This window comes from Convolutriloba macropyga, unplaced genomic scaffold (assembly GCF_964194025.1).
Source record: "Convolutriloba macropyga unplaced genomic scaffold, txConMacr16.3 SCAFFOLD_1212, whole genome shotgun sequence".
NCBI lineage: Eukaryota > Metazoa > Xenacoelomorpha > Acoela > Convolutidae > Convolutriloba > Convolutriloba macropyga.
The window spans coordinates 30785-54066 of record NW_027453561.1 but is presented as its reverse complement, the minus strand read 5'-3'; the positions used below and the strand labels follow the sequence as shown (position 1 = coordinate 54066).

General features: G+C 33.3%; 1 protein-coding gene across 1 annotated transcript; it reads right to left on the bottom strand.

The window, feature by feature from the left end:
• Window positions 1-635: 635 nt before the first annotated feature.
• On the bottom strand, window positions 636-13358 carry LOC142358375 (uncharacterized). The gene is made up of 2 exons (XM_075409780.1): window positions 13254-13358; window positions 636-1440 (listed from the first exon to the last, which is right to left on the bottom strand). The coding sequence occupies exon 2, from the start codon at window positions 1373-1375 to the stop codon at window positions 824-826; it is 552 nt and encodes a 183-aa protein (XP_075265895.1). The 5' UTR covers window positions 1376-1440; window positions 13254-13358; the 3' UTR covers window positions 636-823.
• Between the last annotated feature and the right edge of the window lie 9924 nt (window positions 13359-23282).

Sequence of the window (23282 nt, the reverse complement as noted above, 5' to 3'; positions counted from 1 at the left end):
TACGCTGTTTTTTACGGTGATATATATCGTGCTTACCTCCGACCACTTTCACTGCTCCACCTGTTACTTAATTTTATGATTTTTTTTGAAGTTAAATCAGATTCACTTCACGTTATGAAAACATATGTGATAAAATTTTGCAAGCATCGATGTTTTAAACTGTGAAAATTGTTATTTTCACCGCTTAAGCGGTGAAAAGCAATTTCACGAGTAGCTGTAAAAAAATCACTGCTGAACACCTTAAATCTTACAAAAATGCACCTCATAAAGATTTACAGCAATTTTTAACGGTGAATTGACGTAAGATGTTCGGTTTTTAGCTGTGAAAATTTCATTTTCACAGCGTTCAGTGCTAAAAACCTCAATTCGTCCAGTCATTCGGAGCATTTTCCGCAGTTCTACAATTTTTTTGTTGTTTTTAGCGATGTTAAAACGGCCCTGGCAAGATCTCGAAGCTTTTAAACTCTGATTAGTGTATAGTAAAATTTAGTTTTTATAATTCTGAAAGAATTGTATGCTGTCTGCATATTTTATATATAAAGAGTTTAAAGTGAACGTTTTTTCAAATTAGTGAGCGAGTTAAAAGGTCAAAGTTTAAATTAAAAATGGGGAAAAAGCTGATGAAATGTGGCCACAGGAAAAAGCATTGGGTTTAATTAGCCAAATAATTGCTCAATTGAATGTTTTGACATTTTTCAAAGGTTCGGTTTTTTGAACTTTATGGGACAGACTATTTTTTCAAGCAATTTGTATGATCTGAAAAATCAACTGTTCTAAACGAGCGTGACATCCTAAATTTTGCGCTGCAAGTTGTATTTTTCGGTCAATCATTATCTGCGCTGCTTATGTTAGTTTCGTTTGTATCCAAATTGATAACGAGATCTGGCAGGTTTGTTTTGTGGAGCCTGCAACAGCAACAGACCCATTCACTTAATCGTCTCATCACTTTCCGTACCTTCTTTCTGACGTACAAATTGCTGGAAGCATACAGACACGGGTTGATCAGAAATACAAGGCCATAGAGTGTCTGTGAGATCCAAAACCCGATGTCGAATACCTCCGAAGTTTTGTCCATAATTAGGAGGTACCAGAAAGCAGCAGCGTTGAAAAGCGAGGTCGGCAGGGAAACAATTATGAACACCAAGCCCACATAGAAAAACGATGCTGTAATCGTTTTTTGGTACTTTGTTTGCTGGCGCTGCTGTTGTGTTTGTTGAAAACTCTCTTTCTTTCCAACGTTTGTTTTTCTGTTTTCGTTTGTTTTGTGTTGATCACCGTTTTCAGAAGACCCAATTGATGAGACGCTTGAGAAATCACTGGCTACACTCATTGATTGAAGTGAGCTTGAGTCATTATCAGCGAACGGGTTGAGCATACTTACAGCTGCAGTATTATTTTGTACCGAAGATGTGTCGTCGGATGTTTCGGGATGATTTTCATCTAGAAAACAGCAATCTAATCTTTTTTATTTGTTCAAACGTTTTACCCTATCCCAGTCAACTCGGTTTTTTTATCTCAAAAAGTTGCTAAACGTTTTTTATTCTAAATGATTATATAAGTTAGGGAGGAAGAATTTTTTTTACAAATCTCTCAGCTGTTTTTTTTCAAAAAATATGATCTCCAAATCAAACAAGGATGCTCGTTGATGTGCGTTCGCACATGATGTTCCGACACGAGCGCATCTACATTTTTGTCGACCAAAAGCAGAGATAACAAAAATAGATGTTTGAGTTTAAAAAAATCATTACAGAACCTAACTACTAACTGAATTACTTAATGCCGTGCCTCATTACAGCGCTTATGATATCTACCAGTACAAAGAAAACAACAAAAAACAAAAACGAACAACAAAATAAGCAAAAGCAAAAATTTGACGGCAAAATCTTAATATCTAAATTTAAAGGCACCCAGAAACAACGTCGAAATGCAATCAGATAAAATCATAACTACACAAATTTAGTTTTTCTTAACTATACAGCAGCTGATAATGAGCTACGTAGAAAGCCAACAACAAAAAAGAAATAATGAGGCGAAATTCAAAATCAATCAACCTTTTTTTAAACCAAGTAAATTCAAAAAACTCAAAAACTAAAAGTTTTCAACGAAATACTCTTTAATAAATTTACTAAATAGTCAATATGAAACGAATAGGATCCGTTTTTGGCTGGAGTAAGCCAGAGGAACGGACAAAAGAAAAAAACCTCAAAAAAATAGAAAAAAGAAATTACAAACATTGTGAAAACACAATTTACTATAGCCATTAAAATCATTTGCTACTAACTGAAGGTTTTGTATTTCCGTTTCAATTTTTGTTTTTGCTTATTCAGCTAAAATTATTTTGCAAAAATAGATAAGTTTATTGTGGCCACATTTGAAAGTCATTGGGATCTGTTATTACAAGAATGTGCTGCGCGAAGAAAAAAGAAACTAAATTACACCAGTGACGAAACTCTTCGAAATTTCATATCTTCCAAGAAAGAAAACATCATTTACACAAAATCAGAGGCCAAGTTAACTTTTAAAATACAGAGAACTCGATGGGAATTTGAGATCAATGAGGAGAAAAAGTTACAAGTTGACAAAAAGATCAATAAAAACTGAAAAAATTGAAAAATCATTGAAAAAGATTTATCAAATGTTTTAAGACCATGCGCTATGAACTGACTGCTTCGCGTAACATCATTCAATCAATCCTCAAATACAAGCTTATGGGACCGGCCAGCATAATACGTTGACCTAAACAATAAAGACAAACAGTCAAAAATAACAAACAATAAAAATTGATCGAGAAAAGTGGAAGCCATTAAAAAATGAACACAACAACAAATACAGGCAAACAAGAGGAAAAATCAGCAGAAAAGTGCTGGAAGAAAGTGTCGAAGCCATTTAAACTATTAGTTTTTCTCTGAAAACTTTGTCTATGATTCATAGGTCTTGTCTAGGCCAACGGGAACTATTAATATCAGGATAATATGATAAGATTTCAAGAGGACCCAATCCCACGAAAAGATCCATTATTAAAATTTTATTTTTGAAATCTTGTCGTATTGCACTCATATAAACAATACCTAAAGATGAAACCGCTAACCAGATTTTTTTTGGTTGCAATAGAAAGGAAGGGTTCCTGTCATTACTGAGAATGACTTACAATTCACGAAAATAAGTTTATGATCGGTTAATATTGAAAATCTTCTTTCGAAAAGTCATTTTAAAAGACTTAAGAGCCATTAGCTGTTCACTCAAAGCACTAGATACCTTATGTTAAGTCTCATTACAAAACCTAATACAATTTTAGTCAACGAGTCTCTGCTATAGGACTCCAAAATTTTGGTAAAGTCTCAAAAATAAAGTTCAAAATTTCATTTAAAATTACGAAAACACAGATTCAACGCCAAAAAAACATGAGCTTTTCATCGAAAACAAAATTATTGTTCATTGAGCTTCAGTTGACTGGAAATCGGGTTTGTCATTAAGGGAACCTCGACATGAAAAGTGACTAGTATCTAGGTGACATAAAAACAAAAAAAAATATGAAAAGTTTTCAAAAAAAGAGCCTTCAAGTAGAGTCCATTTTTTGATAGTAAACTTCCCTATGAGACCAGAACTAGTCTTTTTTGCGTTTCGTGCTTCTCTTTGCTTTTTTTTGCTTTTCGGAACCCGAAGTTCATTCATTTTGAGGCGTGAACTGTAATTTTGAATTAATATTTAAAATAAATCCTAATTTGAAGAATTAGACTAAAAGTGAACAAAATCATGCCAAATATCCCGTGTTCACCGAAAACTTCAATCCTCAATAACTCTTCCAAAAAAACGAAATTCAGAAAGATATCTTTTCAGTTTTGAATTCTAGGTTGGACGAGCTTTTTAATGATATCACTCACATTTCTCTACGATGAATATATCGAACGGCCAAAATTGTCTGAACAAAAACTAGAGTATATAGTTCCTCCCTCCCCAAGTGGGGTCGGAACAAAAAGCGAAGATTGTTTGAGATGCCGATTTTCAACTTTGCAAACTTGATAGTTATTAATTGCTGTTCTGAGTTTGAAAAATTTGAAGCCCATTAACGTGTGTTTTGTTTTGGAATTTTCTCCTTGTCTGTTCTTGTTCTAGAATAGTCTGTCGCTCGCTTGAGTGATCTGATTTGTCGTCAAAACAGTTGTTATAAACTGGTAAAACCCGAGGACATTAAGTCTCTGCGTAGCTCATATTCTGTGTACGCCTAAATGTGTTCATAGCCGAAGCTGCCGAAGAAGCAGAATTTCATCATGGATTGAAGGGCAGTTTGATTTTTGATAGGCATTGAAACCCCCGGGACGCCAAAAAGACCTCTAACTTCGTACCTTACTACCCTCTACACACGCTCATACAACCCCGCCCTTTTAACTAACCGGTGATGCTGGTCCGCCCTTCATAATCTTAAAGTTAGTTTTACAACCAAAGCCAACCCGACGCTCGAGCGGAATCCGTCCGACTTTTTTTGGCTAGCGTCTTAGATCCAAATCAGTGACCTAAAATTTTGTTTGAAGATCTTTTTACTAAATCAGAGCACAAGATCTGATTTCAACAGTTTTTAAAAAATGCATTTTTCACACTCCACTTGCAGTGTTTTTACAGCAATTTTTGATTGCCACTCTAATCAAATTGATCTATTTACCCGATAGCAAACACGTCTGTAAGAAGTTTGTTTCCTGGACTGCTTCAACTGATAATTTGTTTTCCAGTGTTTTTGATTCAAGGCTAACTTCTTCCCTGAAAAGGTCTCGGACTGTTTTATACAAAGATGTACATAATCCAAAATTTCTTCCTGTATTAAAATTATTGTATAATTTTTTGTAGAAAAAATATATGGAAACTGTGTTGATGATAACCAGCACAAGCTGGAATTGGGGCCATAAATAGAGAACAAAATAATCGACAGTAAGTAGTGCTTTATCATGAAATGTTATATTTTCGTGACATCTTTCGTGACTTTCTATGGCAGTCTTAAGTTTCCGGACTTGTTTTGGCTTAGGATAATATGGAAAATCCATATATTTTGTGCACACATTAACAGATCTGCCATAACTTCTCGAACGATAATACCAATGGTTATATTCTGTTTCGTAAACGTAGTAACTTCTCTCTGTGTAATATGTTTCACAAAAGTGCTCAACCGACTTTTCCACTACTTTCGCTATGAATAAAACATAACATGTGGCTATGAACAAAGCCACAGTAACCAACGTAATTCCCAGAAACCCGAGAAAAATAAAACGTTTCTTAAACCACATTTTATACTTCAGAGGCCTAACTGCAGCGACATACCTATTAAATGCCATAAGAACCAACATAACCAACGAAAAGAAAACCAAAATTTGCAAACAAAATTGACCCTTCATGACCCAATCGGGGTCTAGGAAATAGAGAGGTACGCACAAACCCAAACCATGCAATCCTTCTATCATCAAGTTGGGCAAAACTAAACAGTCAGAAGGCGACCTTTTCTTTTTCATCGCAAAAATTGAAAAAATAATAAAATTGAACGCTAAAACCACCATTCCAATTATTAGCCTGAATATATAAAGAATGTCGAATATTAGGTTTTCAAATTCCGCCATTTTGAAGAATTATAGTTGAATTTAACTAAATATCACGTGCCAGGAAAACTCATGTAGTTTCGTTAATTTGTAAATAAAGGAATATTTCGTTTGCGTCTTATTATTTGATTTTCGATAGCAGCCCGCAAAAATTGGCAGTAAAAGTGAGACAGTAAGATAAATCAGTCGATAAAAAAAAGTTGCCTAAAGCTTCCGGTGTCTAACAAGCCACATTTAATGATTAATTTTGCAATGACAGGTCTACTACATGTAAGCATGTAATAATTCCTGTCTTCCACACGCGCTATCTCCGACCGTATAAATATGGAAATAATTTCAATTGGAATGGAGAATTTTATTCCAGGGTAGCGAAAATTTAACTGTGTTATTTTTAAGCAGGCGTTAATGAGGGTAACATTTGAACCAAATTTGAAGTTGACTTGATTAACAAAATGTCGTTGGCGCTTTTAACGTTTTCCTTTATTACACCAAGAATATGCACAGGTACAAGTTTCTAATTTTAAAGATCTCTCACTCGCCCCACCCCCCCCCCCCCAAAAAAAAAAAGAGCTCCCAATGAAAATCTCTTTGTTTCTATATGCAAGAGTGAATAATTGAGCCATTAAAGGCCTCAATTGTTTCACGTTTTTCTGGTGGTTTTTGTTTGATAGCCCAGACTTGTCCTTTAATTGTTCTCAAACGAACTTTGTTGCAATTATATTACTCCTTCTGTTCTTCTTCTCTAACAATTTTTGATCAACCGTGATTTTTCGTCCTGAGAAACGGGATAAACGATAAATTGGTAATGCTCGAGGGCATTAAGTCGCTCCGCGGTTTTCTAAAAGCCTCAATAGTCACTGAGAGCACCGCAGTGTAGCCGAAACTGCTGAGTACCCTAGGGTAGGAAAAAAGTTAGTCTTTTATACGGAAATTTGCGAATTTCGCGATTAGCGAATTTTAAAATAGGTCTTTTTCATCGGGTCAAGGAGATGTCCAATTCAAACCAAACTAGATATGGAGTATCCCCTGTGTAGGTTGAGTGTAGCACGAAAGAATTTTTTGCTTTAGCTTGCCTAGAAAAAAGTAAGTATTTCAACCTGTTTGCTATTTTATATTTAGTGATTTATTTTATCTGGTGGCCGTTTTGTTTGGTTTGGAGAACTGTGTAAGTGCGGCTTTTTTACCGCACTGTATCAGTACTCCTATAGTTTATTTCAGTAACTCCGTCACTGCCGGTCCCCAGCCCGGAATGAAAAAGGAGGAGGGAAGAAACACACAGATCATACTGGAAAATCTCAGCGTCGATTTTTTTTATCGACTAGAGAGAATTTCCCGACAGTTCTTGCATAATCTTATTAATTCTTGTTTTCAAATCCCTACAACTTGACAAATCTTGCTAAGGTTTTGAAGATTCTTTCTTGTTTATCTTATCAAGATCTTATTTCTTGAGTTTCTTGCAAATATCTTGCATGTCCGTACATATCTTGACGTTTTCTTACCAAGAATCTTACCAAGATCTTATCAAGATTTGTCAAGTTTAATATGTTTTTTATCAAGATGTTTCAAGTTTAATTTCACTGGGCTATTGATCTTAAAATTCAAATCTTGCAAAAAATTGGGAAACAACCTTGAGAAGGCTTAAATACTACTTCCATTCTGTATGCAATTCTTCCAAGATTTGAATCATCTTGCAAGAATCTTGTAAGTATTCAAATCAACTTGCAAGTGTCTTTGAATTCACATATAATTTTTATCGGCGGTTGTTTGAGCTGAATTAGTGAATGAACTGTCAGAAAATGTAAGTAATTCAAATTAAAAACCGTTTGTTAGATTTTCCCGCAAGCTATTTGCTGTTCTTTCCTCTTCTTTTTCAATTACAGGCTTGGGACTGGCAGTGGCGCAGTTACTGAAAGAAACTAATTACTAACCGCAGCTATAAACGAAAGGCCTTTTAATGTTTTGGGCAAGATTCATTTCTTACAAAAATATTGAAAGGATCTTTCACGAGTTGAACCCGCTTATGACTAGATAAGGCATCAGTTCATGATGTGATTAATTGCTCTTGAACGAAGTTCATAGCAATTATTGTAAACGCGTTGGTCTTTTTTATTCAAATTTTTCGCTTGAACATTTTGCGCTTTTCTTCTAGAACATTCTTGGACTTCTCAAGTGACTTTTTCGCTATCGTTCTTTATTTTTGAGTGATCTCTTTTGCTCTCAGTCCGAAGTAATGCTTGTTGCTAATATAACATCGTTTTAGCAAACCTAAATAAAGGGCCGGCTAGCGCAGTGGGCAGTGCATCTTGTTATGGATTGGGAGGTGTAGGGTTCGAATCCCGCATGGGAATTTTTTTCTACCAGCATGTCGTTCGAGAGCAATTCTTCCGACATTATTCGATTTATATTTTACAATTCTTGTTTTTTTGAACCCTCCCTTCCCCCCCCCACACACACAAAGCCACTGATAATTTATGTAGGTGTAAATTTATGATGCAAATGACAAATTAAGTAGTTTTTATATCCCCTCCCCGCGTATGGCCTCGTTGTGCCTTGCTGCCTCATCATCCATTCAGGCTCTAGCCTGTATAGATTTAAGGTAGCAGTATACAATTGATTTCTCTAGGTGGGGTGATTTTGTGTTTGATAATTTGATTCAACAAACATTTGTTGCTGTTGAGAACTCTGAAAAAACTGAAATCAAAAAAAGTTTGACGGCGGGGCTTGAGTGATATTTTCTAGTCATTGGCCCTCAATTCACATGTAACCATTTTGTCTTTGTCATCCTGAATTGATTAGTTAGAATCTTCAGTTCCCTTGTAATGTTTTTACTTTTTTTAAATAGCCGCGTCCTCAATTCCAGGCGGCTTTTATAGCATTCCTAATTTTTTACAGTTCAAAAAATTTGAATTGTATTGGTGCGCTGTGTTTTTTTTTACAATTCAAAGAATTTGAACTGTATTGGGGCGCTGTGTTTTTTTAAGATGTGTTCACACATTTTTCAATGACTTTGATCTTTCAAAACGAGATAAACAGGTAAAGCCCAGCGGGCATCAAGTTTCATTAGAGGCCCAAAGTGGGCTTTAGTAGTCTTTCAAGTGCTTAGAGTGTGTGCAGCTGCTAGAATGGCTTTAATTTAAGGTTAAAACGTCACTTTTATGAGTTTTTGGGATCAAAATGGTGCAATTTTTCATGTTTTTTTTGTGATTTTTTGGAGTTTTTTTTTTTATTAGTCTTAGATTGCAGTTTTTAAAAGTTGATGAAGGCCTTTTGCGAGACAAAATTACTTGTTATGAACATTTTATGCGCTATATGTATTGGTACTACAAACACAAACATGCAAAATGATACTAATTTTTGCTATTTTTTGAAAATTTTTGGTCAGTTTTTGAGTTTCTCCTGCTTCAGCGGCCAGGGAATAACCTTCAGGGTTCGATAATAGGGCATTGAATAGTTTCTAGTAACAATGGATTGGTTTTTAACATTTTAATGTTTCGAATTTCAGCATTTTTTTGCTAAGATATGCAATTTTTTTTAAGGTTTCTAAAGTTTTTTGTTTTTTTCCATTCTCAAGAGCCAGAAAACCTATTCTATGGTCTGATAAAAAATTACTGCATTGTTTTTAGTTTCAATGGATTTGTTTTTCAAAAATTTAACCCTTCGAATTTTCGATTCTTTTTGGTAAAATTTTCAATTTTTTTCAAATTTTTTTCAAAACATTTGCTTTTTAATCATTTTTCTTGCCTCAGTAACCAGGTAACCTCATCCAGTGTTTGATAACCTGTTAAAAATTACTTGCTTGGGGGCATTAAAATGACTTTCAACAATTAAATAGAACGAATTTCTATTTTTTGAATTTTTCTATTTCTTAAAACTCCTGCCTGTCGATCTCCTTTGAGGTTTTTAATAGGGCACTGCTTAGTTACTAGTAACAATGGAATGATTTTTAACATTTTAATGTCTCGATTTTTTTTTGATAAAAACTGCAATTTTTAAAGGTTTCCTAAAGTTTTTGTCAGTTTTTGATATTTGTCCATTCTCAAGTGTGAGAAAACCTATTCCACGTTTCGATAAAAAGTTACTGCATGGTTTTTAGTTTCAATGGATTTGTTTTCAACAATTTAACTTTTTGGCATTTAGAAGTTTTTTGATAGAGTTTGCAAATTTTTTCAAGTTTTTTCAAAACATTTGTATTTTATTTATTTTTTTCGTGCCTCAAAGGCTGGGTAACCTCATTCAGGGTTTGATAGTATGTTATTAAATAATTGCTAGGGGGCTATTGAATGGCTTTCAACATTTTAATAGAATGAATTTCTATTTTTTTTAAACTTGAAATTTTTTCTAAAAATTGTTGCCTATCGATCTATGAGCCAACGAATTTTTTAAGGATTGAAATTGGGTTACTGAATAGCCTCTAGAGACAGGAAAATGATTCTGAAGATAATAAGATCACGGTTTTTGCAACATTTCATTAAAACTTGCATTTGATATCATTTTTTTAACAAAAATTTTTGTTCATTTTCAAGTTAATCGATCTTCAAGGGCCAATGAATTTTTTTTGGAGTCTTGCGGATAAAATACTGGACCGATTTAAGGAACAAAAATTGGTTTTGAACACATTTTTAAAATAGGTAAATTTAAAGGGATCAAATTTTGCCTTAGGAGTAAAAGCTTAAGAGTTTTGGCAATGAGTGTATTTTTGTTTACCTTGTTTGCTTCTTTTAGTTTCAATTTTTTTTGATGACTTTATTTTTGTTTTGGCTGGCATTGTTCAGTTGATCTGCTGGTCAGGTAGAGTAATTCTATTTTTTTCAATCATTTCTTGGAATTGTATTTCAGGACTTGCCCTGCTATGTTTTTTAAGATGTGTTCAGACATTTTTCAATGACTTTGATCTTTCAAAACGGGATAAACAGATAAAGCCCAGTGGGCATTAAGTTTCATTAGAGGCCCAAAATGAGCTTTAGTAGTCTTGCAAGTGTTTATAGTGGTGCAGTTGCTGGGATGGCCTTAATTTAAGGTTAAAAAGTCATTTTTAGTAGTTTTTGGGCTCAAAATGGTGCAATTTTTCAAGTTTTTGGTATTTTTTTAAGTTTTTTTGTTAGTCTTAGGTTGAAGATTTTAAAAATGATAAAGGCTTTTTGTGAAACAAGATTAATTGTTGTGACCATTTTGTTAGCTATATATTCGGTACTACAAACACAAACACACAAAATGATAATAGTTTTTGCAATTTTTTCAGGTTTTTTGAAACTTTTTTTCAATTTTTGAGTTTCTCTAGCCCTAGGTGTCACGTAACCTCCTCTAGGGTTTGATAAAAGGTCTGATGATAGATTACTGCAGAGTTTCGAGTGATAATGGAATGGTTTTCAACTTTCTGCCATCATGAGTATTAGCATTTTTTGACATAACTTGCAATTTTTTTAAAATTTTTTGACATTTTTGGTCATTATTCATGTTGTTTGAATCCCAGGGCCAAAAAATATTATTAGGGGTTGGATAATAAGTTGCTGAAAAATTTTTAGTTGCCATGGAATAGGTTTCAACATTTGAATACCACAAATTTTTTGCAGTTTTTTTTGACAAAATTCAGGTTTTTTCTAGTTTTTGAAATTTTTTTAAATCATTTTTTCAGTTTTTCGAGCTTCAGGGACCAAGCAATCTCCTATGAGGTTCTTAATAGGGCACTGCTTAGTTAATAGTAACAATGGAATGTTTTTAAACATTTTAATGTCTCGATTTTTTTTTGTATAAAAACTGCAATTTTTAAAGGTTTCCTAAAGTTTTTGTCAGTTTTTGATATTTGTCCATTCTCAAGTGTGAGAAACCCTATTCCACGTTCCGATAAAAGTTTACTGCATGGTTTTTAGTTTCAATGGATTTGTTTTCAACAATTTAAATTTTTGGCATTTAGAAGTTTTTTGATAGAGTTTGCAATTTTTTTCAAGTTTTTTCAAAACATTTGTATTTTATTTATTTTTTTCGTGCCTCAAAGGCTGGGTAACCTCATCCAGTGTTTGATAACCTGTTAAAAATTACTTGCTTGGGGGCATTTAAATGACTTTCAACAATTAAATAGAACGAATTTCTATTTTTTGAATTTTTCTATTTCTTAAAACTCCTGCCTGTCGATCTCCTTTGAGGTTTTTAATAGGGCACTGCTTAGTTACTAGTAACAATGGAATGATTTTTAACATTTTAATGTCTCGATTTTTTTTTGATAAAAACTGCAATTTTTAAAGGATTCCTAAAGTTTTTGTCAGTTTTTGATATTTGTCCATTCTCAAGTGTGAGAAAACCTATTCCACGTTTCGATAAAAAGTTACTGCATGGTTTTTAGTTTCAATGGATTTGTTTTCAACAATTTAACTTTTTGGCATTTAGAAGTTTTTTGATAGAGTTTGCATTTTTTTTCAAGTTTTTTCAAAACATTTGTATTTTATTTATTTTTTTCGTGCCTCAAAGGCTGGGTAACCTCATTCAGGGTTTGATAGTATGTTATTAAATAATTGCTAAGGGGCTATTGAATGGCTTTCAACATTTCAATGGAATGAATTTCTATTTTTTAAAACTTGAAGTTTTTTCTAAAAATTGTTGCCTATCGATCTATGAGCCAATAAGTGTTTAAAGCTTGGAATTGGATTACTGGATAGCCTTTAGAGACACAGAAATCATTCTGAAGATATTTGTATCACAATTTTTTAGCAACATTTCCTAATAATTTACAATTGACTTCTTTTCTCAAATTTTTTGGTCATTTTCTAGTTAATCGATCTTCAGGGGCAAATGAATATTTTTCAGGTCTTGCAAATATACCAATATCAGAAACAGAATTTGGTTTTGAACATATTTTTGAAAGAAGTATTTTTAAAGGAAAAAAAATTGCCTTAGGTTTAAAATCTCCGGGAGTTTTAGCAATGAGTATGTTTTTTGTTTAGTTTTGAATCTTTTGGTTTCCCAATTTTTTGAGATGATTTTTGTGTTCTGGCTGGCACCCAAAACTTGTTTCCTTGTACCCTGATTCCTTGGAATTTATTTTTTCAATGACTTATCTCACTCAAAAAAATGACTTGTGAACTCACTCATGGAACTTTAAATTTTTTGAACCTTTACTTGTTAAAGGTCAATAGTGTGCATCTTAGTAGTGCCAAACATATATATGCCCTAATTCTTGATTATTAGAGTCCTGAGTTTTTGATTTCGAATATTAATTGTGGGATCTTCTCGGTTTGTGTCCCCCAGTACGTTATGCGCCCCCCCCCCCAGTTACAGAGCACGTGTCATTACATATATTATGCGCCCACTAAGCTGAGGGGGCACAAACGGAAACGATCCTAATTTTGGAAAGCCCTATTAGAGTTTTCTCTCTATAAAGCTTATGTGTCTCATAAAAATGACAGTCCAAAGCTAACCCAAAAAGTCTAGTGGTCTATTAAAGGACTGGTGGTCGATCTGTCTATCTAATCTCTTTAGTTGTTTCAATTCAAGGAAGGCCCCAAGCGTCTATCGCGGCTATTTTCCGGCAATCTGTCGGGTATTTTTTTTTGTTATGCACCGCATTTAAAAAGCCTTTGGATTTTTTGTTTCAAATTTTCATAATGTTAATGATTTTGATTTTTGCAATATATTATCTGTCAGAGATAAGATTGCTGCTTTGTTTAATGTTATGTAAAGTACCTGTATGTTCTGAAGTTGTTTGCCCATTGTCTGAGATAGTCGTTTCTTGAAACAGCGATAATGTATCTTTGCTTGGCTTAGTTGTTTTCCTTTTTGTAATGTCATCGTTTCGGAAAATTTTGATAGCTGTCACAAAAAATCTACGTAAGTGAGTTTTTGATCTTCCTATTTCGAATTGACCAGAGATGGTTTTGTAGACAAAACACATGAAAATTGTGTCCCGGGCCGAGGAATTTGGCCAAAATTATGTAAGATCAGCGGCAACTAGCGTTGACAAGTTGGAAAATTCACCGCAATTTTCTTACATAATTTTGCGTTGAATGCGTTGAATTTGAAGACAAAAATTCAACGCATTCAACGCAAAATTATGTAAGAAATGGCGGTGAATTTTCCAACTTGTCAACGCTAGTTGCCGCTGATCTTACATATTTAACGTAGAATTTAGCGTAGATCTTACATAATTAGCGTTGAATTTAGCGTAGATCTTACATTTTTTTGCGTTGAATTTAGCGTTGATCTTACATATTTAGCGTAGAATTTAGCGTAGATCTTACATAATTAGCGTTGAATTTAGCGTAGATCTTACATATTTTTGCGTTGAATTTAGCGTTGATCTTACAAAAAATCAACGCGTAGAACTCTGGGTATGGGACGCGAACCAATGACCTCCTGTTTACTTGTCGCCTCTTCTACCATTGCGCCACCGTACCTTGGTTTCCTTAAGAGCCGCAATCTTTATAAAGCGTTGATCTTACATATTTTGCGTTGAAAATAGCGTAGATCTTACATATTTTGCGTTGATTTTAGCGTAGATCTTACATATATTGCATTGAATTAAGCGTAGAACTTGCATATATTTCGTTGAATTTAGCCTATAAAAGAGCACTAAAAATTTTTTTTCTGACTTCTTGTTTCTCACCTTAGGAGTATAGGGTTCAAAATAGTGAGAAAATTAATTTTTCGAAAAAAAAACTTGAAAAAATTTTGAAATCGTAAAATGGTCTGAAACGGATTTTGCACTTTGAAAGAGCACTAAAAAGTGATTTTTCTCACCTGTGCAGTATAGGGTCGAAACACGAAACAGTTAAAAAATTGACTTTTTGAAAAAAAACTTGAAAAATTTGAAATCGTAAAATGCTCTCAATTGAATTTTTCTCTATAAAAGAGCATTAAAAATGATTTTTCTCTGACTTCACGTTTCTCACCTTTTCAGCATAGGGGTCGAAACAGTAAAAAAATCGATTTTTCGAAAAAAAAACTTGAAAAAGTTTTGAAATCGTAAAATGGTCTGAAACGGATTTTGCACTTTGAAAGAGCACTAAAAAGTGACTTTTCTCACCTGTGCAGTATAGGGTCGAAACACGAAACAGTTAAAAAATTGACTTTTTGAAAAAGAACTTGAAAAATTTGAAATCGTAAAATGCTCTCAATAGAATTTTTCACTATAAAAGAGCATTAAAAATGATTTTTCTCTGACTTCACGTTTCTCACCTTTTCAGCATAGGGGTCGAAACAGTAAAAAAATCGATTTTTCGAAAAAAAACTTGAAAAGTTTTGAAATCGTAAAGTGGTCTGAAACGGAATTCAAAAAGTTCAACCTTAATTTTGTAAGATCTACGCCAAAATTCTACGCAAAAATATGTAAGATTGGCGTTGAATGCGTTGAATTTATGTAAAATCTACGCTAAATTCAACGCTAAATATGTAAGATCTACGCTAAAATTCAATCCAAAATATGTAAGATTGGCGTTGAATGCGTTGAAATTATGTAAGACCTACGCTAAATTCAACGCTAAATATGTAATATCTACGCTAAAATTCAACGCTAAATATGTAAGATCTACGCCAATTTTCAACGCACAATATATAAGATTGGCGTGGAATGCGTTGAATTTATGTAAGATGTACGCTAAATTCAACGCTAAATATGTAAGAGCTACGCTAAATTCAACGCTAAATATGTAAGATTTACGCTAAAATTCAACGCTAAATATGTAAGATCTACGCCAAAACTCAACGCAAAATTATGTAAGATCTACGCTGAAATTCAACGCTCCAAGCGCCCCAAGCGTCTATCGCGGCTATTTTCCGGCAATCTGTCGGGTATTTTTTTTTGTTATGCACCGCATTTAAAAAGCCTTTGGATTTTTTGTTTCAAATTTTCATAATGTTAATGATTTTGATTTTTGCAATATATTATCTGTCAGAGATAAGATTGCTGCTTTGTTTAATGTTATGTAAAGTACCTGTATGTTCTGAAGTTGTTTGCCCATTGTCTGAGATAGTCGTTTCTTGAAACAGCGTTAATGTATCTTTGCTTGGCTTAGTTGTTTTCCTTTTTGTAATGTCATCATTTCGGAAAATTTTGATAGCTGTCACAAAAAATCTACGTAAGTGAGTTTTTGATCTTCCTATTTCGAATTGACCAGAGATGGTTTTGTAGACAAAACACATGAAAATTGTGTCCCGGGCCGAGGAATTTGGCCAAAATTATGTAAGATCAGCGGCAACTAGCGTTGACAAGTTGGAAAATTCACCGCAATTTTCTTACATAATTTTGCGTTGAATGCGTTGAATTTGAAGACAAAAATTCAACGCATTCAACGCAAAATTATGTAAGAAATGGCGGTGAATTTTCCAACTTGTCAACGCTAGTTGCCGCTGATCTTACATATTTAACGTAGAATTTGGCGTAGATCTTACATAATTAGCGTTGAATTTAGCGTAGATCTTACATTTTTTTGCGTTGAATTTAGCGTTGATCTTACATATTTAGCGTAGAATTTAGCGTAGATCTTACATAATTAGCGTTGAATTTAGCGTAGATCTTACATATTTTTGCGTTGAATTTAGCGTTGATCTTACAAAAAATTAACGCGTAGAACTCTGGGTATGGGACGCGAACCAATGACCTCCTGTTTACTTGTCGCCTCTTCTACCATTGCGCCACCGTACCTTGGTTTCCTTAAGAGCCGCAATCTTTATAAAGCGTAGATCTTACATATTTTGCGTTGAAAATAGCGTAGATCTTACATATTTTGCGTTGATTTTAGCGTAGATCTTACATATATTGCATTGAATTAAGCGTAGAACTTGCATATATTTCGTTGAATTTAGCCTATAAAAGAGCACTAAAATTTTTTTTCTGACTTCTTGTTTCTCACCTTAGGAGTATAGGGTTCAAAATAGTGAGAAAATTAATTTTTGGAAAAAAAAACTTGAAAAAATTTTGAAATCGTAAAATGGTCTGAAACGGATTTTGCACTTTGAAAGAGCACTAAAAAGTGATTTTTCTCACCTGTGCAGTATAGGGTCGAAACACGAAACAGTTAAAAAATTGACTTTTTGAAAAAAAACTTGAAAAATTTGAAATCGTAAAATGCTCTCAATTGAATTTTTCTCTATAAAAGAGCATTAAAAATGATTTTTCTCTGACTTCACGTTTCTCACCTTTTCAGCATAGGGGTCGAAACAGTAAAAAAATCGATTTTTCGAAAAAAAACTTGAAAAAGTTTTGAAATCGTAAAATGGTCTGAAACGGATTTTGCACTTTGAAAGAGCACTAAAAAGTGACTTTTCTCACCCGTGCAGTATAGGGTCGAAACACGAAACAGTTAAAAAATTGACTTTTTGAAAAAGAACTTGAAAAATTTGAAATCGTAAAATGCTCTCAATAGAATTTTTCACTATAAAAGAGCATTAAAAATGATTTTTCTCTGACTTCACGTTTCTCACCTTTTCAGCATAGGGGTCGAAACAGTAAAAAAATCGATTTTTCGAAAAAAAACTTGAAAAGTTTTGAAATCGTAAAGTGGTCTGAAACGGAATTCAAAAAGTTCAACCTTAATTTTGTAAGATCTACGCCAAAATTCTACGCAAAAATATGTAAGATTGGCGTTGAATGCGTTGAATTTATGTAAAATCTACGCTAAATTCAACGCTAAATATGTAAGATCTACGCTAAAATTCAATCCAAAATATGTAAGATTGGCGTTGAATGCGTTGAAATTATGTAAGACCTACGCTAAATTCAACGCTAAATATGTAATATCTACGCTAAAATTCAACGCTAAATATGTAAGATCTACGCCAATTTTCAACGCACAATATATAAGATTGGCGTGGAATGCGTTGAATTTATGTAAGATGTACGCTAAATTCAACGCTAAATATGTAAGAGCTACGCTAAATTCAACGCTAAATATGTAAGATTTACGCTAAAATTCAACGCTAAATATGTAAGATCTACGCCAAAACTCAACGCAAAATTATGTAAGATCTACGCTGAAATTCAACGCTAAATATGTAAGATCTACGCTATAATTCAACGCTACATATGTACGATCTACACCAAAATTCAACGCAAAAATATGTAAGATTGGCGTTTAATGCGTTGAATTTATGTAAGATCTACGCTAAATTCAACGCTAAATGTGTATTATCTACGCTAAAAATCAACGCTAAATATGTAAGATCTACGCCAAATTTCAACGCAAAATATGTAATATTGGCGTTGAATGCGTTGAATTTATGTAAGATCTCCGCCAAAATTCAACGCAAAATTATGTAAGATTAGCGTTGAATGCGTTGAATTTATGTAAGATTTACGCTTATTTCAACGCTAAATATGTAAGATCTACGCTAAAATTCAACGCTAAATATGAAAGATCTACGCCAAAATTCAACGCAAAATTATGTAAGATTAGCGTTGAATGCGTTGAATTTATGTAAGATCTACGCTAAAATTCAACGCTAAATATGTAAGATCTACGCCAAAATTCAACGCAAAATTATGTAAGATTGGCGTTGAATGCGTTGAATTTATGTAAGATCTACGCTAAATTCAACGCTAAATATGTAAGATCTACGCTAAAATTCAACGCTAAATATGTAAGATCTACGCCAAAATTCAACGCAAAATTATGTAAGATTAGCGTTGAATGCGTTGAATTTATGTAAGATCTACGCTAAAATTCAACGCTAAATATGTAAGATCTACGCCAAAATTCAACGCAAAATTATGTAAGATTAGCGTTGAATGCGTTGAATTTATGTAAGATCTACGCTAAATTCAACGCTAAATATGTAAGATCTACGCTAAAATTCAACGCTAAATATGTAAGATCTACGCCAAAATTAAACGCTAAATATGTAAGATCTACGCCAAAATTCAACGCAAAATTATGTAAGATTGGCGTTGAATGCGTTGAATTTATGTAAGATCTACGCTAAATTCAACGCTAAATATGTAAGATCTACGCTAAAATTCAACGCTAAATATGTAAGATCTACGCCAAAATTCAACGCAAAATTATGTAAGATTAGCGTTGAATGCGTTGAATTTATGTAAGATCTACGCTAAAATTCAACGCTAAATATGTAAGATCTACGCCAAAATTCAACGCAAAATTATGTAAGATTAGCGTTGAATGCGTTGAATTTATGTAAGATCTACGCTAAATTCAACGCTAAATATGTAAGATCTACGCTAAAATTCAACGCTAAATATGTAAGATCTACGCTAAAATTAAACGCTAAATATGTAAGATCTACGCCAAAATTCAACGCAAAATTATGTAAGATTGGCGTTGAATGCGTTGAATTTATGTAAGATCTACGCTAAATTCAACGCTAAATATGTAAGATCTACGCTAAAATTCAACGCTAAATATGTAAGATCTACGCCAAAATTCAACGCAAAATTATGTAAGATTAGCGTTGAATGCGTTGAATTTATGTAAGATCTACGCTAAAATTCAACGCTAAATATGTAAGATCTACGCCAAAATTCAACGCAAAATTATGTAAGATTAGCGTTGAATGCGTTGAATTTATGTAAGATCTACGCTAAATTCAACGCTAAATATGTAAGATCTACGCTAAAATTCAACGCTAAATATGTAAGATCTACGCCAAAATTCAACGCAAAATTATGTAAGATTAGCGTTGAATGCGTTGAATTTATGTAAGATCTACGCTTAAGCGTAGATCTTACATAAATTCTACGCATTCAACGCCAATCTTACATAATTTTGCGTTTTTTAGCGTTGACACCTCGACCCGGGGTTGCAGATTACAAGAAGGAGCTGAAATTGAGGCCACAGGTAAAAAACAAAGTAATTGACGTTTAAAAAGGCTCGTTCTGTAGATTTTTCCCTTGCATAACAGTTCTGGCGTTCTCTATAATCATAATAGCAATAAGGTTCCCACCTCAGGCTCCAACCTGTCGGAACACAAACCTTTTCGTAATAAGTTTCGCAGTAATGCTCGATTGACTTGTCAACAACTTTTGCAACAAATAGAGCATACGCGACTGCCGAGAATAAGGCAACAGTAATCAAGGTAATTGCTAAAAAACTGAGTAAGATTCTGCTCTTGTTAAACCATAACTTGTATTTCACGGGCCTCATAGCCGCAACGTACCTGTTTAATGTCATTAAAATCAGCATTACCAAGGAAAAGAAGATAAATGTTTGGAAACAAAGTTGTCCCTTCAACATAAAGTTAGAATTTATTAGATAAAACGGTATACACATAGCTAAACCGTGCGATGCGTCGATCATCAAATTTGGTAAAATTAAAAGATCAGAGGGAAATTTCTCCTTTTTCGTCGCAAAAATTGTAAAAATAAAAATATTCTCATTGAAAACCAAAGTGCCAATTATTAACTTAAAAGCGAAAAGGACGTGAAATATCAGCTCTCGGATCCCGTTCGACATTTTGAACTAGTTTTTAATTCGTTTGAAGGAAATATTGAAACTGGAAAAGGTTTCATCAGTTTTTAGCCCAGATTATTAAGTAAGTGTTTGTTTTGTTATTAAGGGTTTGGTTTGCCCGCCCACCATGTCTGAGGTTCCAGTTTATTTTATCTGCCTAAGTAAATATTTAGCATCTCTCAAACAACACAAGGAAGGCTAAAGACAGTCAGTCAAAAGAAAAAACAAATAATGGTATTGATGAAATTGAACCCAATAATTCGAGGCCAGAAGGCTAAAGTCTGTGAACTTGGGGGTTAAATCTATGCGGACAAAATTATATGAACTTATTTAAGCAATTTGCCAGTTTGGCAAAAGTCTACCAGAAGGCAAAAGTCTGTGCATTAGGGGGGGGGGGGGGGGGTGGCTCTATCGATTTATTTGCGCTTTACTATCGATTTATTTATTTTCTTTCGTTTTACATGTATAAAACAATACAACAGTTTGGTGTCTCTGAGCGCTTTTTGTATCTGAAAGTTAGTCGAAAGTTCACAAAAATTGACTTATTTCCAGTTGGCGTTAAATTTATTGAGAAAGTTATTTAGCCAAAGTGATCTTTTCAAATAACTTTTGCGGGCATTACATGTAAATCAGAAGACTACTGCTTTTTGACCTATCGAGTTAGTTTGCCGAAATGGATTGAATTAGACTTGGAATAGACTTGCCAAAGCTTGGATTAAGACTTACTCTGTGTAATATGTAAAAATGACATAAAGAAGTGTGAAAACTAGTTGAATAGTTTCTGAACCAGTTTAAAAAAAACTGACTCGTTTATGATAGACTTCGAATTAATTACTCAATTACTTTCTTTTCCTTTTCATGTTTGTGTTAATCTTAATTGTTTCCTCATTCAATAATTTTCAGAAGCTGAACTCAATTGACCCCAGTTTACTACCAAAAATCTATTGAAAATTTTGCCGAAGCGGTTTCCTTTTTCACTTTAAATATTGGTAGTTATCTATCTGAAGCTAGATTGATTTGGGACTATTGTTTCTGTTTAGCATTCTCAAAAATAGGTTATTGTTTCGAACGCGCCTCCGAGTTGATTTGGTGGTATATCTTAAAGGAAAAAATAACTGAACAAAAGGGATATTGAGTTGTAAATATAATTCAACCTAGTAAAATTGTATGCGCATCACGCCCAAAGGAGTTATCAGAACAATTTAATTTTAGAATTCCACTTGAGAATTCTACATTTGTTTTAAAAAGAGTCTGGCACTTTGGAGAGCTTTTTCAAAAATAAATCATCTAGCAGTTTTGTGAAAAACGCAGCCGTTGCTGCTATTCTGCTATGCTCCAGAATTGGTTATGCTTAAAGAAGCTCTACCAAGTTTAAAGATTAGGTAAACCTGATGATGGTTCTTTCAAATTGCTACAGTAACCGGACCCGATACCTAACAAACTTAAAGTTATCAGGAGCCGAAATAGTGGGATTTGTAATTGTTCCGACCCCTCTTGAGGGGGGGGGGGGAGGAACTATATACTCAAATGGGTTTTTCTTGTTCAGACAATTTTTGCCGATCGACATATTCATCGTAGAGAGTTGAGACTGGTATCATTAGAAAGCTTGTCCAGCATAGAATATGGAATTTAAAAGATCTTTTTGATTTTGGTTTTTGAGAGGGAGATATCGAGGTTTAAACTTTCGAGAAAATAGAGTGAACTCCGTTTATTTCATTCACCTTTTTTCGGAATTTTTGACTAAAATTTCGCCAATTTTGATAAAATTTAATGAAATTTTTGAAGAAAATGTTGTTGATTTTACATTTAAAGACAAATTATATTGTCGGCTATTTTCATTGATTTTTTTTTGTCACAAATTCCGGCTAAATATTTCACAAAATTCAGACTTTTTCATCAAAAACAGCACGAAATAAGTTTCTTTAGTCCACTCTGATTAAATTTGCAGGAAGTGCACACCCAAACACCACTAACAAATCTTTGTAGTCTGAAAAGAGGGCTTATTCCACTTCACCTTCCGTTGAGAGTGCTCTGTAAATAAAACTTTGCCGTTTTTTGCTAACTTTAATCGTTGATTATCAAAAACGCAGCATTTATTTTTGATTTTTTAATTTACAAAATATCTGTATCAATAACATTCCAAAAACTAAATATTCCTAATGGACAATCAGCATTAGAAGGACTATTTCTTTACCAATCTCGGACCGTTACAATCCAAAAATAATTCGCATTGTCTTCTGTCGGTTTTTTATAAAAAAAAATTTGGTCTTTTTTATATTAATTAAATAACAGAACATTTCAAATCAAAGCTCACTAGTGATAGGTCTTATTGGCTTCCTAATTAGCTCAAAAATATTTTATCTAAGTGATTGCTTGAAAGCTTATGGTCGTTTTGATTTTTAAAATATTTGATTTTTAAATAAAAAATGGCTTATTGAAATTTGCCTCCATTTTTCTCTAAATTTGGTCAATTTTAGGTTAGTGTTAGCAATCAAAGAGTGCTCTTTTTTTCTGCTGAATTCAAATATAGTCTTTTTTGGGGTTTTACGCCTTAAGTTATGGTGTTCTGGCTTTGATACTAATAGATTTCACAATTTTTTTTTAGTTTTTAGGTTTTTGCCAATTTTTCATGTTTTCGATTTTCGTCAAATTATCACGTTAGGGTCAGTTCATATATCACATTCTTCGGGTTCAAAACAGTGCACAATTGATAATAATTAAATACTTAAAGATATAGATTGTGGTTCGTTACCGCTTCGACAGTACTTTCTTGAAGAATTTAATTGAATTTTTTAATTTTGTCCTCAACTGTTGTTTTTACTTTGTCTTGTTAGTCGTATTTAATTTCCTGTACAATGACCCGGTTTGATTGGTTTTTCATGAAAGAGTAGATTAGCCGTTGTTCTGATATTAGAAGATAGATAATGGCTTTCATGACTTTGAAAACAATTGTTTTCCAAAATGAAAAAATTTCATTTCAAAGTCAGTTTTCAAAGTCATGTTTGTTACCTGGTCTCGTTAATTAAAGGTTAAAGATGACATTAATTTTGTCGAAGGAAGGTGTCAAAAGGGATTGGTGTCACAAAATCTAATGTTTTAAAGAATTCGGTATGACTTTACTGGCTTCGACACGGGTTTTTTTTTTAAAAAAAACTAAAATAATTTTCGATTTTTGTCATATTTGACGTTCTTTTTGTAGACGTAAGACTTGTTCTGGATAATTGCAGGTCTCGAGGGCTTCTTTTTGAAGAATAAACAAACTTATTCAATTTTTTCATATTGTAATTAATGGCTCTCATGTCTTTGGAAATAA

Bases quoted from the DNA above. Each gene is read 5' to 3' on its own strand.
- LOC142358375 (XM_075409780.1), bottom strand. From the start codon at position 1,375: ATGCTCAACCCGTTCGCTGATAATGACTCAAGCTCACTTCAATCAATG.